A 15,492-nucleotide genomic window follows, 5' to 3' on the forward strand; every position below is an offset into this window, starting at 1 on the left:
TCCACCTTCAATGCATAAAATTATCATTTTAAACCAGAAAAACTCCAGGTTGGCCTGGTTCCAATGCTGACCTCATCTCAAAACAGAAATAAGTGTCTTAAAAATAATCAAACAGTCATCTTCTAACCACTGCTCCAGACCCAAGGCAGTAGCTTAAAGTAAGAGGTTATTTTTCTCCTCTTTGTCCATGTATCTGTATAACATTAACCATTTCCAGGTAAGCACTTTTCTTTCCTAAAAGTAAACACTGACCAGAAAATTCAGGGTCATGATCATAAAGGGAGAGACAGTTTTATATTTAACATCATTGCCTCAAATCACCCAATCTCACCTAGTCACAACCAATGACCATAGTAACGTAAACCATGAAGAAATACTATTTAATGCGTCTGCACTTTAAAAAATCAAATTCCAACAAGATAACAAAAATTACAACATAGCAAATATTTTAGCCACACTATTATTCTATCATTAAAAAACCACTTAAGGCCCTAACACCTCTTCCACTAAAAGGTAACTGTATTTGTTACCCTATAATTTCATTGTCTTATTGTTATCGCATTACACTACTTTTGGCAACTCCGTTCTACCACTACAAACATACTTGCTGAACATTCCATTTCTGCACAGAGATGACAAAAACCACTATCTTCCAGTCACTTAAGTTCAAACAACAATGATGTGTTTACTAATTAATCAGATTACAACAACAGTTGCACATAAAACCAACAGTTCAAATGTACCTTCCAGAAAAGATACAAGTAAATAAAAAACCATAAGTACTTACCTACAGTTGGGAGGAGGGTCCAATGTAATTTCTGCAAGTTCCTTCTGAATTCTTTAAAATAAAGACAAAGAACATTATGTTAAAAATATCCTCACTCTTAACAATTTATTTCATTAAAACATTATGTTTTAATAATACTTCCCTTTGGTATATTAGTTTGAAATACTAATACTGTATAAAGCATCACATCCAACAATAAAGTAGCAATTTCCGCCAGGGTTTTGAGGATGCATCTAAAAGATGACTCTATCAGTACATGCAACCTGTGGAAGGAACACTATGACTTCACTGAACCACTGACAGCACTAATTAAAATTTCTAAAGCTGGAAATTTCTGCCACACCATTCATGGGTCATTCTAACTTCTGTTTTGTATTAGAGCGTTCCCATACAGGATGGAAAGCTGATATTAAGTTAAATTCAAGCATCCTGACTGACAGAATCAAATGGTGAAGAAAAGATTCAGGATCTCATTCCAACACCTGAAACTGCCATCAAGACGCATATGGTATTCCTTCCTGGAGCCTCTAATTTGGAGCAAGTTGGGACTTCGACGTGTAACACTATTTCATCGGCTAGAACTATCCTAATATTACATAAGCAATTAAATCATTTCATGAGCTTCATGCCAAAAAAAAAAATTTTTAAGCCTGCTCTATCTATCCTCATGTGTTACATTCTACTTTTATTTTTAACTGCATCTAACATCCTATGTACGTATAAAAAGGCTGAAAGTGCGCCACTGTTTTCTAAGACTATACTTAGCAATTCCTTAACTATCATCATACCTTATTAAATGTAGGCTTTGCTAAATCAAATACCAAAATATTCTCAAAACCGTTTCTTCTCCTTTGCCTTGGTTTTTAAATATGGGGTTATTAACAGCTGGATGCCTGTTGTCTGGTAATTATTGTGACAGTATATGGATAATAACTGATTAAAGTATCTTTAAAAAACAAAACAAGAATTTGAGCAAAAATATTTACACTCAAGCAATGTCATTCTACTTCTTTTTCAAGACAATAAACTGCTAGAATAAACGGGACCCCTCCAATAGAACTGGTATCAACTTCCCGAAGGAACTGCATGCTACTGATACAATTTTCACTTTTCTAAACCATGTGATTCAAGGTTAGTGAGGCATTATGAATCAGAGGACGGCTAAGAAATTCAAAGTCAAAGAAAATTTCATTGTAATTCTGCTAGGCCATTAAATTGAGTCCCTGGGCAAGAACACTGCTCACACATGCTTGCTTTCTCTCCCTGTGCCTCAGTTTTCTGTCCTGTAAAATAGAGGTTAACTAGAATAAACTCCGTGATCTCTTTTAACACACTGTAACTTCCTTCTAATATGGATTCTGTGATATATTTATATGCATACAAAGTACATATTGCCTATATTTAAATGACAATAGGCTCAAAGATTTGATACAGGAGAACACATTTTATGGATTTCATACAAAAGTATACAACAGACACTTCAAAACTAAATGGCTAAGTCCAGGTTAAAGATGGCAAACTAGGCACACACACTTTCACCTCTCACTCATTCAGGACCACACTGGGTGGGAAAGGGAAATGCAGAAAATGCAAAAAAGGAATAAACAGCAAAGAGAAGGGTGGTGGTCACCAATGAGTAAGAAATTTCAATATATTTCTGCAAGACAAAACAAATGGGTGTAAATCAAACAGGCTGAGACAGGCAAGAGGGGGCTACAGGTGTATACAGATAAAATAGACTACAAAAGGGGATACAGGCGAAAGTAATCAGAAATCCCAGAAGGGAAAAAAAACTGCATAAGAAAGTCACAGATGAAATAAGAAGCAAACTAAAATGTAAAATAACTTTAAGTATCAGACATTGGGAGTGAGGTAGGGAGAGAAAGATTTGATCTATTTTGCCTAAATGCTATGACTCATTGAGAAGCCCGGAGATCATGACACTGGACTTGTAGTTAATCTAATCCTAATATGTTGTTTGGTCTGGCATTTAATGTTTACAGTTATAATAAACGTACAATTTATTGGTCTTTTACTTACAGACAAAGCATAGAAGATTGGTTGTTGGTTGCACTGTACAAAGTAAATGTTATTAACCTTGAAGATGTAAAATTAAGTGTAGCTAATATAAACCAGCTAAAAGTGGATGGAGAAGATATTATCCCCAATTTACAAAGTAGAGAATAAAAAACATGTTATTTGTAGGAATAAGACATAGAAGCTTAAATATATATTTTTAGAGTATAAAGGCAACAAATAATCTTTTAAAAATTTTTAACTATCATTAACTGGGAGGAAGGAAAAGAAAGGAAGAATAGGTAAGCAAACTAAATCCTCATATTTCAGAGCAGGGAATCAAAAGATATAACTTCAATTAACAATTCAATGAGAAATAAGTGTATTATTTAGAGTTGTACAGAAATCCAACAGAAGGAATAAGACCAAAGACAGCTAAACAGTCTGCTTCAAGGGAATGGAACTGGGAGAATTAGGGGCAGGGGGTGGATAAAAAAAACTGTTACTTTCCATTAAAAAAAATCTATGTACTGTTTATTATCAGAAACATGAACAACTTTTAAAATTGTTTTAAACTAAGAAGACCAAAAGAATAATCATTATAAAAGCATGCTTAAGTTGTCAAAAAAAAAAACTATTTTAACATAAAAAAACTTCTTTGCAATTTTCAAACAACACATCTTGCTTTATATTTATACTGCCCTTTAGATTTTTAAAAAACAAAACAAAAAACTCATAAATCCTGGGCCAGGCTCAGTATTGGTGGCTATGCCTGTAATCCCTGGGCTTTGGGAGGCAGACGCAGGAGGATCACTTGAGGCCAGAAATTGGAGACCAACCTGCACAACACAGTGAGACTCCTTCTCTACAAAAAATTTGGGAAACTGTTGGTCATGGTGGTGTGTGCTTATAGTCCCAGTTACTCAGGAGGCCAAGGCAGGAGGATCACTTGAGCCCAGGAATTTGAGGCCACAGTGATCTATGATCATACCACATACTCCAGCCTGGGCAAGAGTAAGACCCTGTCTCTTAGTGAAAAAAAATTGATGTATCATAATTTGCTGTCATATAGTTCTACACAAAAGTTGAACTCCAGATCCCTATAATTCTAAGTCTATATTATTCAATATAAAAAGCAATTTGCTGATGAATTCAACAAGTCTGAGCAGTGAGTCAATAATATTATAATATATTTTAAGCCACTGTTACCTAAAATGGTTGTATTTCTCTTGACAGAAAAGATTATACTAAGAATTGCTATTTAAATGGTTGTAAGATGTCCTGCTGTTTTCAATGACAGCAATTCAATTCTATCTCAAAAGTTGTGATCATGGTATGTATTAAGTTTCTCAGCCTTGACAAGTGGGGATAAGGAAGGTACCTATTTCAGGCACTGTCTCTTAGGGTGAGGAAAAATGAAAAGTATCAATAATTCACACTTACAATGTACCTTTCCCATGATGATCTGCCGGTGGTCCCGAGGAGTGATCTTTTTTGTTTTTTTTTTTTTTTTTTTGAGACGAGGTCTCGCTCTGGTCGCGGCCAGGCTGAGTGGGCAGTGGCCAGATCTCAGCTCACTGCAAGCTGCCGCCTTCCCGGGGTTGTACCGCGGCAGTTCTCGGCTGTCGCTCAGCTCCCGAGTAGCTGGGAGTAGAGGGGCGCCCGCCTCGTCGCCCGGGCTAGGTTTTTTTGTATTTTTAAGTAGAGACAGGTTTCCACCGTATTAGCCAGGGAATGGTCATCGATCTCGCTGACCTCGTGATCCGCCCGTCTCGGCCTCCCAAAGTGCTGGGATTACAGGCTTGAGCCACCGCGCCCAGCCTCCCATGATGATCTTTTACCATTAAAAGTGATCCGGTAAATCTCACAGAGTTCTCTAAGTATCTGTTTTATCAGTTCCCATTTAAAAGACAAGGAAAACTAAGGCTAATTATTTCATACTGGTAAGGTGAAAGATGGAGAACTATTATCTTGCTAAGTCAAACAAAAAGACTTCCCTCATCAGAACTTTTAAGACAAAATTATTTTACACAAAAATCATCTGGACAATTGCCTAAATTTCCAATTTCCATAAGGCAGTGCCACCTCTTAAGCTAGTATGATACAGAAGTCAGCAACTGCCCATTGTTACTGAGACAAGTCACAAGCAACACACAAATTAAATTTCAGTGTATATTACTCTACCTTATACCTTAACTGTTCCAGGAATGAATGATAAGAGTACAATAAGAGTACTGTGTAGGATTGTTATTTGCTTTAAAAAAATAGCAGGGGAGGGGAATCATAACAATCATGATTCATTCAGACTTAAATGAAGAATATGGTACCAAAATTATACAGAACAGAGAGGATATGAAACTCTCATTTTAACATGAATATATTGGAAAAGGGGTTCAGAAAAATGAAGCAGTGTATATGTACTAACATGTTTAAAACACACACATACATTTCTTGGGTTAAAGAAAATTCAAAAATTTACTCAGAGTCAAGTAGAACATGAATGTGTGGATATGTAGATTTGCAAAGTAATTTCTTAGCAGGAATTTTTTAAAAACCCTTCATCTCATCTAGATAACTTTCTATATTCCCTTACAGACTACAATCCTCAGTCAACCTAAAAACCCTCTATTCTAATCAATTGAATCACCTAGCAAAAACCTTCCAAAATGACCTTATTCTCAAGAAAGCGTCATGCAACAAATAATTAAAATTTTTTAAATGTCAAAGCAATCTTTAGAAAACACACTGCCATCACAAATAAGAAATCTAGCGTTTCATTCTGGATGGTGGTATATACTACATACATATGATTCTAAAAGATTATTGATTTTAAGACACACCATCAATAATTGTGCACATAAATTTTAAGATGTGTCCCAATTTCAGAAACATTAAAAGTTTTAAAATGTGCATTTAGAATGAATAAAATACAGTAATTACAAAATATTATCTGTAAAAGTACTATTTCATTCTCATGTGGAAAACAAACTTACAAGAGTCCATAAGATAAAAGTTCAAACTGGAATACAGTGGAATCAATTTTTCAACCTAACAAAATTTAGAGTCTGAAACCAAAAACTACACCTTGAACAGTATCATATTGAGTGTCCAAAAATAAAATCACCATGTCTACTCTGAACAAAGTTAATTTAGAATAAATATGATTTAAAATTCACATTTACAGATGTATCAACCCATAAAAGCAGCAGAATAAATTCAATGAAGATCTCAAAATAGATGTTTTATTGAACTGACTAGTCAATTTAATCAAAATAATCTAAATCTGTCACTGCAGATATAGTCCAACTACAGACTTGCAAATATAACAAGAGTGATATAGACATATCAAGAGAACAGGCTGTGATAAGAGCATGACAATTTTTTAAGAAACAAACTCTTGCCAAAGAAAAGCAAAAATGCATATAAGATGTAACTGTAATCTTTCCTCCTAACTCTGAGACAGAAATTAATTTCTACTACTGTTTAAATACCCACTTAAATGTTTTCTGTATTATATATCACTATTCTATAATATCACAAATGAGATTTTTCAAATCATATTTCTGTATCAGCTTATTAATTCTATAATTACTGCATTACAGCAATTATTAATAGTACATTTCATATAACTGAGCACCTACGTGCAAGCACTTTCCAAAATTACTACAAAATGTATTTAATTACGGCATCTGAGTATTTCTAGTTTAACAGCACTAAGGCCTCCAAGGTTAATATATACCTCATTTTTCCAAAGTTTGTACTAAACAGACTTGGAAAATATCATTGCAGACTTTAACTGACATAAAGTCTATTAGTGACAGCATCAGTTTATGAGAGCTTACTATGTGCCGAATCAATGCTTTATCACATTTAGTTCTCACAAGAACCTTGTGAACAGCATACCATTATCATCTTCCTTCTATGAAAGAATAAATTGAGGCTTTCAGCTGTTAAATTATACATCAGGATTGCAGAGGCTAGGCACAGTAAGTAACTCATGCCTGTAATTCCAACACTTTTGAGAGACCAAGGCAGGAGGACCGCTTGCAACCATGAGTTCAAGGCCAGCCTGAGCAACACAGCGAGACTCTCGTCCCTACAAAAAATACATTAAAAATTTAGCCTGGTGTGGTGACACACCTATGTAATCCCAGCTACTTGGGAGGCTGAGGCAGGAGGATTGAATGAGCCCAGGAGTTGGAGATCATACCACTGCACTCCAGCCTGGGTGACAGAGCAAGACTCTGCCTCAAAAAAAAAAAAGAAAGAAAGAAAGGAAAGAAAGAAATGGAGGAAAGAAAGGAAAGAAAGGAAGAAAGAAAGAAAAAAAGAAAGAAAGAAAAGACCACAGAGCTACAGCTACTAAATGCAAGAACCTAGATTCAAACGTAGATCCCATCTTTAGAGTTCAAGCTCTTCAATGCTCCTCTTTCTCATAAAATGACACTATTTGGGAAAGACTTCTCATCTGAATAAAAATGATTATCAACAAAAGAGTGTGAAATAAAATTTATTCTGAAACTACCTCTAACTTTTAATCTGAACACACTAGTACTAAGATCCTAATATCCATGGAAAATCTGATCCCTAAAATAATCTCAGGGTTCCAAGGCAACCAGTAAGTAAATATTGTGACTGTACTCTGCTAGGCACTGTGGATATGACAGTGAACTTAAAAGATGTGGGGTCCTCTGTTCTCATAATTTCCAATTTTTTTCCTAAGTTAAGCAGAAATGGCAAAGAACCAATAACTTCCCTATCAGCTGAATTGGAGGAAGAGAGAGGGGAAAATAAGTTTTTTTTTTTAATTAAAAAATTAGTAGCAAAGCCGCATTTTTATATTTAAAATAAACAGTAAATAATTACATCACTTCATACAGTGTCATCCAAAAACCAACTGAAGATCTTTCTAGAGGAAGATCATGAACCACAATTTGAAAATCACAGATTCCCAAGAATTTGCCAACGGAGGGATTCTTTCAGCCAGGAAGCAACTCAAAAGAGACTTCTTACTTTCACCAACGCAATACAACCACTTACTATTTACTGCCAATCAGGCACTGTCCTGTGCTCTGTACATACACTATCTCTAAACTAGGTTTTATCTCCTATGTACAGAGCAGAAAAATATCTTCCATATTTTTCCCTCATGAAATCTATCATTAGGTTTGAATAATCTGTACTTTCTACATATAGTGTAGTAAAATAAAGATGACCCATGTACTTGAAAAACTCATGTTCACACATAAAGCAGTACATCTTTCATAAGCAGAATTTGGTCTTTGGCATATCATGCAAGAAATATGATTTTAAGGTATATCATAGTGGTGCTCCCAGTTAGGGGAAAAGGCAGAGCCTCACCACAACAGGTGACTTTGCTAACTAGCAATCACAGAATAAAGCACAGGCCCAGCAGAACCCTATTCCCCACAGACCTGGCCAACCAATCCTTGCCCTTTTCTGACAAACTGAAAAGGCCCTGTAAAAACCCAATCAGACACTGAGGACTGAATTAGATTTTCCTCATCTACATGGAACTACAATCTTCCCACCCACATCGACTTCCTTCTTTCACCTAAATGTTGTATTTTCTCTATTCCTCACCTTTCTTATCCATCCTAACTCCACCCCCCATTTCCCAGGTCACCTCTAAGCAGGTCATTTGTGTTGTGGTCTGGCAACAGAAGGGTCAGCCAGCTGAGTCCCCTGTAATTGCAGTGTGATGGCAAAACAAACTGAACCCTCTTCCCCACCCTAGCATGTTCTAGTATACAGGTCTAAACATTTAAAGTTCAGGGCTCTCTGACTTTCAAACAGCTCCTTCAACAGAGATCAGCAATACACCCCCATGAAAGGGAAACTGAATACTCTAGTACCTTGGAATAATCACTCACCATCCCTCCAACATCTCTCACTAAGGGGCCTGAGAAGGTTCCTTCCAACTCTGTAGACTGACTAAGCCAAAGGGAAACAAGGTCTACTAGAACATAATAATGGTTTTTTATCTTTGAAAAAGGAGTTCCCCTTAATTCACACCATAAAATAACATATAAAGCTGTAATCCAACATTCAGGCATTCCACTACGCCTAAAAGTTACAGATCGCTTTTATTTATACTTCCTATTTAGGCAATATAAAATATATGAAAACAAAGCAAGAACATAAAATCACAGGATCAGGAAAGACACTACTTTATCTTTCAAATTATTTTCCAAGAGATTTCTATAATGTAACAATATCAAAACAGATTCCCTCTAAGTCCATTGACATGCCAATCATTTTAAGAGATTGTACCAACAGAAGACCATTCGAATACCTACTTTCCAGATCCATCTACTCTCCAGAGAAAGAGAAAAATCTGTATCAAGATGGATCCACTGACTAACGTAATGAAACCAAGATGCACTTGTCGCTAATGTCAGCATTTCTGACTTTACCAACTGGGAGTAGTGGAAAATAAACTATCACTCACTCAATAACCACTTCAAAAGATTCCTAATCTCTATTCTGTGTTACGGAACAGAAAAAAAAAATTTATGGTCAAGTAACCATAAATGAAACCACTGCAATTTTACATGCACGCCCTGTATATGCTTCCCTAATAATACATAAACACACAAACACACTATGGAAATATATTTTATGAATCTGCCATGCCATTTAACTGACTTTAAATACTGAAGTTCCCTATGGCTAAAACCATGTAAAAGAGATCATCTTGAAGGGGAAAGAAAAATCCACGAAGTTCATGGCCGACAATCCCAGAAAAAATGATTAAATGCAAGAGAAAATAGAACTTAAGATGATAAACTGATACCAAAATAAAAGATTATAATAACTGAGATACCTTTTAGCACTAGTTGACAATTTAGCAGCAGTTTTGCTGGATATTTTTCCCTCCTTTTTCTTGGGCTGAACTTGTTCTCTTTCTGGTTCTTGCTGAACACTTTCACGTTGATCTCCATCGGAACTTCCTCCACTAGTGCTTGGACTGTCATCAACTCTTTGTGCCTCAGTGGACATTTTAGATCCTGGATTAAAGAATCAAAAATCATTTATTCAGCTGTGAGGAGGACTACAATAAGCTACCTCCAGAACACAGAGAATGAACCTCAAAGTAAAACAAGTAAATCTCAATATAAAACGGATTAAATTGGTCATTTACAAAACAATGCAGCTTTGGGACTTGCTAAAACTTTTCCTTCATCCATTCAAAATGTACTGTAAAATGAAAACATACAAAATTTATACATGAAACATTCACAGCAACATTATTCATAATAACCAAAACCGGAAACAACTCAAATATCCACTAACGAATGAATGGATAAACAAAATGTAGTAGTATATTCACATAATGTACTGTTAGCCATAAAAAGGAATGAAATACAGTGTCTACGTGCTACAAAATGGATGAACCTTGAAACATTCTGTAAGTGAAAGAAGTCAGCCACAAAGGACCACAAACTGACTATATAAAATGTCCAGAATAGGCAAATTCATAAACATCAAATTCAGTAGTAAATCTCACGCCTGTAAATCCCAATGTTTTGGGAAGCCCAGGCAGGACCAGCCTGGGCAACACAGCGGGACTCGATCTCTACAAAAAATAAAACTATGATTGATACCACTGCATTCCAGCCTGAGTGACAGAGCAAGACCCTGTCTCAAAAAAATAATAATAAAAAAATTAAAATGAGTAAGTGGTTGCCAGGGAGTGAGGGGAGAGCAGTGAAGAGTGACTGCTAATGGGTAGGATGCTTCCCTGTGGGGTGATAAAAATGTTCTTAAATTAGATAATGATAATGTTGCTCAATTCTAATAATAAATATTCTAAGAACTACAGAGTTGTACATTTTTAAAGGGTAAATTTTATAGTATGTGAATCACATATCAATAATGCTGTTACAAAAAATAAGAAAAAAATGACTAAGGGTCTACTCTCTACCAGGCGCTGTGCTAAACCCTTTGGTCCCACAACTGTGAAAAACCTAGACTAGCCAACTTGCTAAGTACAAAAACGAAGGTTAGTACAAATAGTTGTGGGAACAGAAAAACAGGAGGACTCTTTCAAATCCCTATTCAATCAATACATCCTCAGGGCTGGGCTAAGGTTACAATTCTCCAAACTAGTAAATTGTTTTAAGTAACCTTTGTGATAACAGAAGAACACAGAGGCCTGCATGACTGCATGATTCTAAATAAAAATTGAACCATATGATGGCATCAGCATTGATTCAGCTATATACTAAAGCAACCATATTTCCAAGAGATGGTGAGACACTGAAGAATTTTTTTTTTTTCTTTTCCCCACAGTCTGGCTAAAATATCCCTCAAGGCTTTCAAATTCCCTTTGCTCTGAGTTCAGGCTCCCCAAGCAGCTCTGATTACCAACTCAATTTCCTCAATAGCTTGATATTTAGGTAGCTGTTACAATCTAGACAGCAGACACAAACAATTCCGGTAAGTGAAAAGGAGTATCTCTTCTCAACTGTCATTCTATCATAATCAATTTCTGAGTTTGATGACTATGAACACATCCCTTATGAGCTGACTAGCTTACAGTGTTCTGACAAATCCAGAACTGAACCAACAAAACCCATGGCCAGACTCTAAAAGGTCTTGTGCTCACCACGGTTTTGTCACCTAATAATCACTTTGAGCACTGTATAGCTACCTTCTCAGACACCTCTTTAAAAACAAATACCCATACTTAACAAGTACCATTAACAACAAAAAATATACCTTTAAAAATTAAAGGTACACTGAACAAATTCCTTTTGAAATGGATCCTTTTGATTACTCTTATTCAAATTACGGCTTGAAATAAAACTGTTTCTGATATGATCAATAAGAATAGGTAAAGATACCTCAAATAAAGCAAAATTTTTAATGACTATAATTTAGTCCAAATGGATAGCTATTTGACACTGATAAAAATTCATCACTACTAAAGATTTAACTTGTAGTCTGCTCTAAGCCAAAGCAATGTTGTAACACCGATCTTTAATAGACTGAAATTTTTGTAAGACAAACCAAAAAGTACTGCCAAAGAATGGAGGCATCACGAAGCACACAGCCGCAAAGAGTCAACAGAAAATAGTGGATCCTTTCACTGACACGCCACATACACCACCACCAGCACCCCTTCAACCCCAACAGCTCCCCATGCCACACAAAAACAGGTCTGCCTCAACAGCTCTGAAACATACTAATGGAAACGTGACTACTTTTCTGCCTATTCTGTAAATGGAGAGAGCCGGTCTCCACAGCTGTGACATCTTTTATGAGCACTAAAGTCACTTAATAGAATACTGAAATTTTGTATCAGTATGTTTCACATCTAGCTCTAAAAGTCATAACATATTTCTTGCTTTTTTCATTTTTATTTTACTCTAAATTCTCATTCTTGGATTTAATATTTTTTTCACCTTACTTCTTTCAGTTAAAATATATCAGAAGTTTAAAACCTTCTAAATATGTACATAATGGCATGCAGCATGCATCAGAGTGAAAACAAGAACAATCCTCAGGGAAAGGTGCTCAGATATAGCAAAATGCTGCCAGCAATACCTTAAGAAATGTGAAATGGGTGAGAAATCATTTTATACATTTTAAAAGAGGAGCAATCCGTTCCATGATAAATATACGGGAACCTCAATGAAATAATATTCTCTATACTGAGGCGGCAGCGTCAGTTTAATAAACTATGATTTAATAAACTATGCCGAGAGTTTCAGTTGTGTATCACATTCGTTATAAAGCCACACATTCTTCTCAATATTCTTATTTATGTGCATTCACATACTATCGAATGCCATAGTTATATAATTACTGAAAAAGATTGCTCAATGATGTGATCTGAGCCATAATCTGAAACCCAAATTTCATAAACTACTGCTGAATATCAGAGGAAGACTAAAGTAAAAATTAGTCTCACTAGAGAACTAATAAAAATACTATTAGAAATTCCCCAATAGAAGCGTGATTTCTAGTTTCACATTAAGGAAAAGAATTATTTCCACTTTCGACTTAAGACACCTATTTAATCCAAATGTTAACCTACAAATGATAAATCCATCTGAGGCCACTGATAACCACTATAGGAACTTTTAGAAATAAAGTTTTCACATCTCTTTTTCAAATATCAATAATAAAAGGAACTTCTCCTCGGTTTGTTTTTTGAATACTTGCTTACAGAAAAGTATAGAAAAAAATTATTGTGCCACTCAGGTGCAATGAATTTTATGAAGAAAAGTAGTGTATAAATCAATTTAATTAGTCATAAGTGTAAAATTGATGTCTTGTCTCTCTAAAGTACAAATGAATAAAAATTTCTGAATTAAAATTCTTTAAACATTATCTTCTAAATTAGCATTTTAAAATTAATTCCTAAACAGTTAATCTGATCTCATTATCTAATCTACAGGGAAGATAAACTTAAATCCCAGGGTTATAAACAAAGAGCTACTCTCCAATGATAGTTTCAAAGATATTGAGATATACAAATTAATATGCTTACTTCGTAACTCAAAGTAAAACTTAATTTTTAAACATAAAATAGGCAGTCCTTCCTAAAACTATGTTAAGAGGCTTACATTCTATTACTTCTTCAACACAAACTGTCTAAGCTTGTATTAGCTATGTACCCTACGTTGTAATTACAGTCCTGGAAATTAGCAACATACAGTGAACGAAACTAACGTGTTCCATAAAAATGAAATGATTTGGCTTGAAATATTACTGACTACATAAAGGCAACTATAGTCATTCCATAAATCCAGCCTACTATCCAGGTAAGCCTTATAACAGTATCTACTAGTATAAAACTGCAAAACCAAGGGTTCATTTGAGCTTTTATAACAGGAAAGCGTTTAATTCTGTCATACAGATCTTGCTGTCTTCCTACTCATGTTTCTAAACTTTTCTAAAATGTAAAATAAATATGTAGTATATGCACACAGCAATATTCAGCTTTAAATTTAACTGCAAAGACATTTATGCAGAAAATAATAGTGGAACACCTGATTTGGGGGTAAAAGGTGCTGCAGGGGAAACAGAATGGGGTATAGCATTATATGAAAACACTCTATCTTCAGCATCAGCCCACATACAGAACTCCAAAGAGCCAAGGAGCAACCAAATTGCCGTAGTAAAGGCAAATATTTGGATTCACAAAGTGCAGACTGAATTATCACATATCTAGAAACATACTTTTTAAAGAATCAGGGATTAAAAACTAAGAAGAGGGTAAAATCTTTTAGAACCGCGAGATAATCTGAAGGTAAACCTTAGCACTTCCTTTCGTACTTTTAAATGAAAATATTTGAGTAGACGCTCAAGAATACACAATACAAAACGATGAATCTTAGAAAACATGCAAATAGGTCTAAACAGCCACCGAGCACAGGATGATGTCTTTCTAAAGCGGCCTTAATTTCCTTAAGGGAAGATGGATTGGACATTTCTGGTTGGTCGTGGGAAAAAAAAGCCACAAGAAGCCACGCTTTATCTTCATTAGAAATTGCAAAGGGCAAAAAGATCAAAACATTATGAGAGAGAGGGGAGAAAAGAGGGGGAGAAGTGGAGTGGGGGGAGAAGGGGAGAGGACAGAGGGAATCCAGTTTCAAACCAGGCCAGTGGGGGCTGCAGAGAAGAGACCAGAGAAAAATGGGCTTCGGTTCCAAACTGTGACAAGCGCCAGGCATCACAAAAGACCAATACAACACACACCCCACACCAGGACACACACAAATACACCCCACAAGGTCTTCTCCGGGCGGGCCACCGGGGTGCGGCGGCGGAGGAGCCAGACCCGGCACTCGCCAGGAGAGACACCATGTGCAGCAATTATGCAATTAGGGAAAATAGCAAAAGATCAAGCCGGGCACTTTCCACCGTGACATTTATCCTGTACTTTTGCAAAGACTTAGTTCCAGGATGCGGCTAGGAGAAGGCAGGCGCTGGGAGGGTGGAGAAGGATGGGGAACTGAGAACGGAAGGGGGTAGAAGGAGGACAGGGAGAGGAGAGGCAGAAGGGGGGGATGGGAAGGAGGGGGAGGGGTAGAAAGGGCGAGAAACGGGGGCAGAAGGCTCGCGGGAGGGGGCGCAGGGAACCGGGCCCGGGGAGCGAGGAAGGAGGGAACTAGGACACGAGCGGTGTAAGCAGAGACCTGCGGCGCGGAAGGGAGGTCGGAGGAGTGAGGAGGACGCTAGTGAGAGGGAGGACGCCCGAGGAGGGGAGGCACCGGCGCGGCCCGAGCGAATACCTGAGGGGGGTGTCCGTGCAGGTCGCAGGCTCCAGCCGAAGCCCGGGGAGAGAGCTGCCGACGCGCGAGGGGGAGGGAGACTGGGGAGGCCCCAGGGACGGGATGTCCCCTGCGGACCGTCTAGTCACCGAAAGCCGGACCCACGCACCACGCACCCGACCACGCCTGTCCCCGCCGCGCTCGCGCCCGCCCGGACTCACCCTCAGCGCCGCCGCTGCCGCCGCCCCCGGCCGTTCCAGCACCGGCTCCTGAGGCTGCTGCCTGCGGCTGTCGCTGTGGCTGCTCCTGAGTCCTGGAAAGTGAAGCCACCACCTCCGGGAGCCGCCGCCGCCCGGCCGTCCGCGCGCGCACCCGCGAGTGCGCGTCCCCGCGCACCCGCCTGGGAGAGACCGCGAGAGCGCGAGCCCCACGTCGGCCGTG

General features: G+C 37.5%; 1 protein-coding gene across 1 annotated transcript; it reads right to left on the bottom strand.

Moving 5' to 3' along the window:
* Positions 1 to 760: 760 nt before the first annotated feature.
* Positions 761 to 15,486, bottom strand: LOC108517237 (ubiquitin-conjugating enzyme E2 E2). Its single transcript, XM_017855038.1, has 3 exons — positions 15,273 to 15,486; positions 9,651 to 9,834; positions 761 to 838 (listed from the first exon to the last, which is right to left on the bottom strand). Exons 2-3 carry the CDS (start codon positions 9,824 to 9,826, stop codon positions 784 to 786), a joined length of 231 nt encoding a protein of 76 aa, XP_017710527.1. The 5' UTR covers positions 9,827 to 9,834; positions 15,273 to 15,486; the 3' UTR covers positions 761 to 783.
* Between the last annotated feature and the right edge of the window lie 6 nt (positions 15,487 to 15,492).

Source organism: Rhinopithecus bieti, unplaced genomic scaffold, assembly GCF_001698545.2.
Source record: "Rhinopithecus bieti isolate Rb0 unplaced genomic scaffold, ASM169854v2 scaffold_39386, whole genome shotgun sequence".
Lineage (NCBI taxonomy): Eukaryota > Metazoa > Chordata > Mammalia > Primates > Cercopithecidae > Rhinopithecus > Rhinopithecus bieti.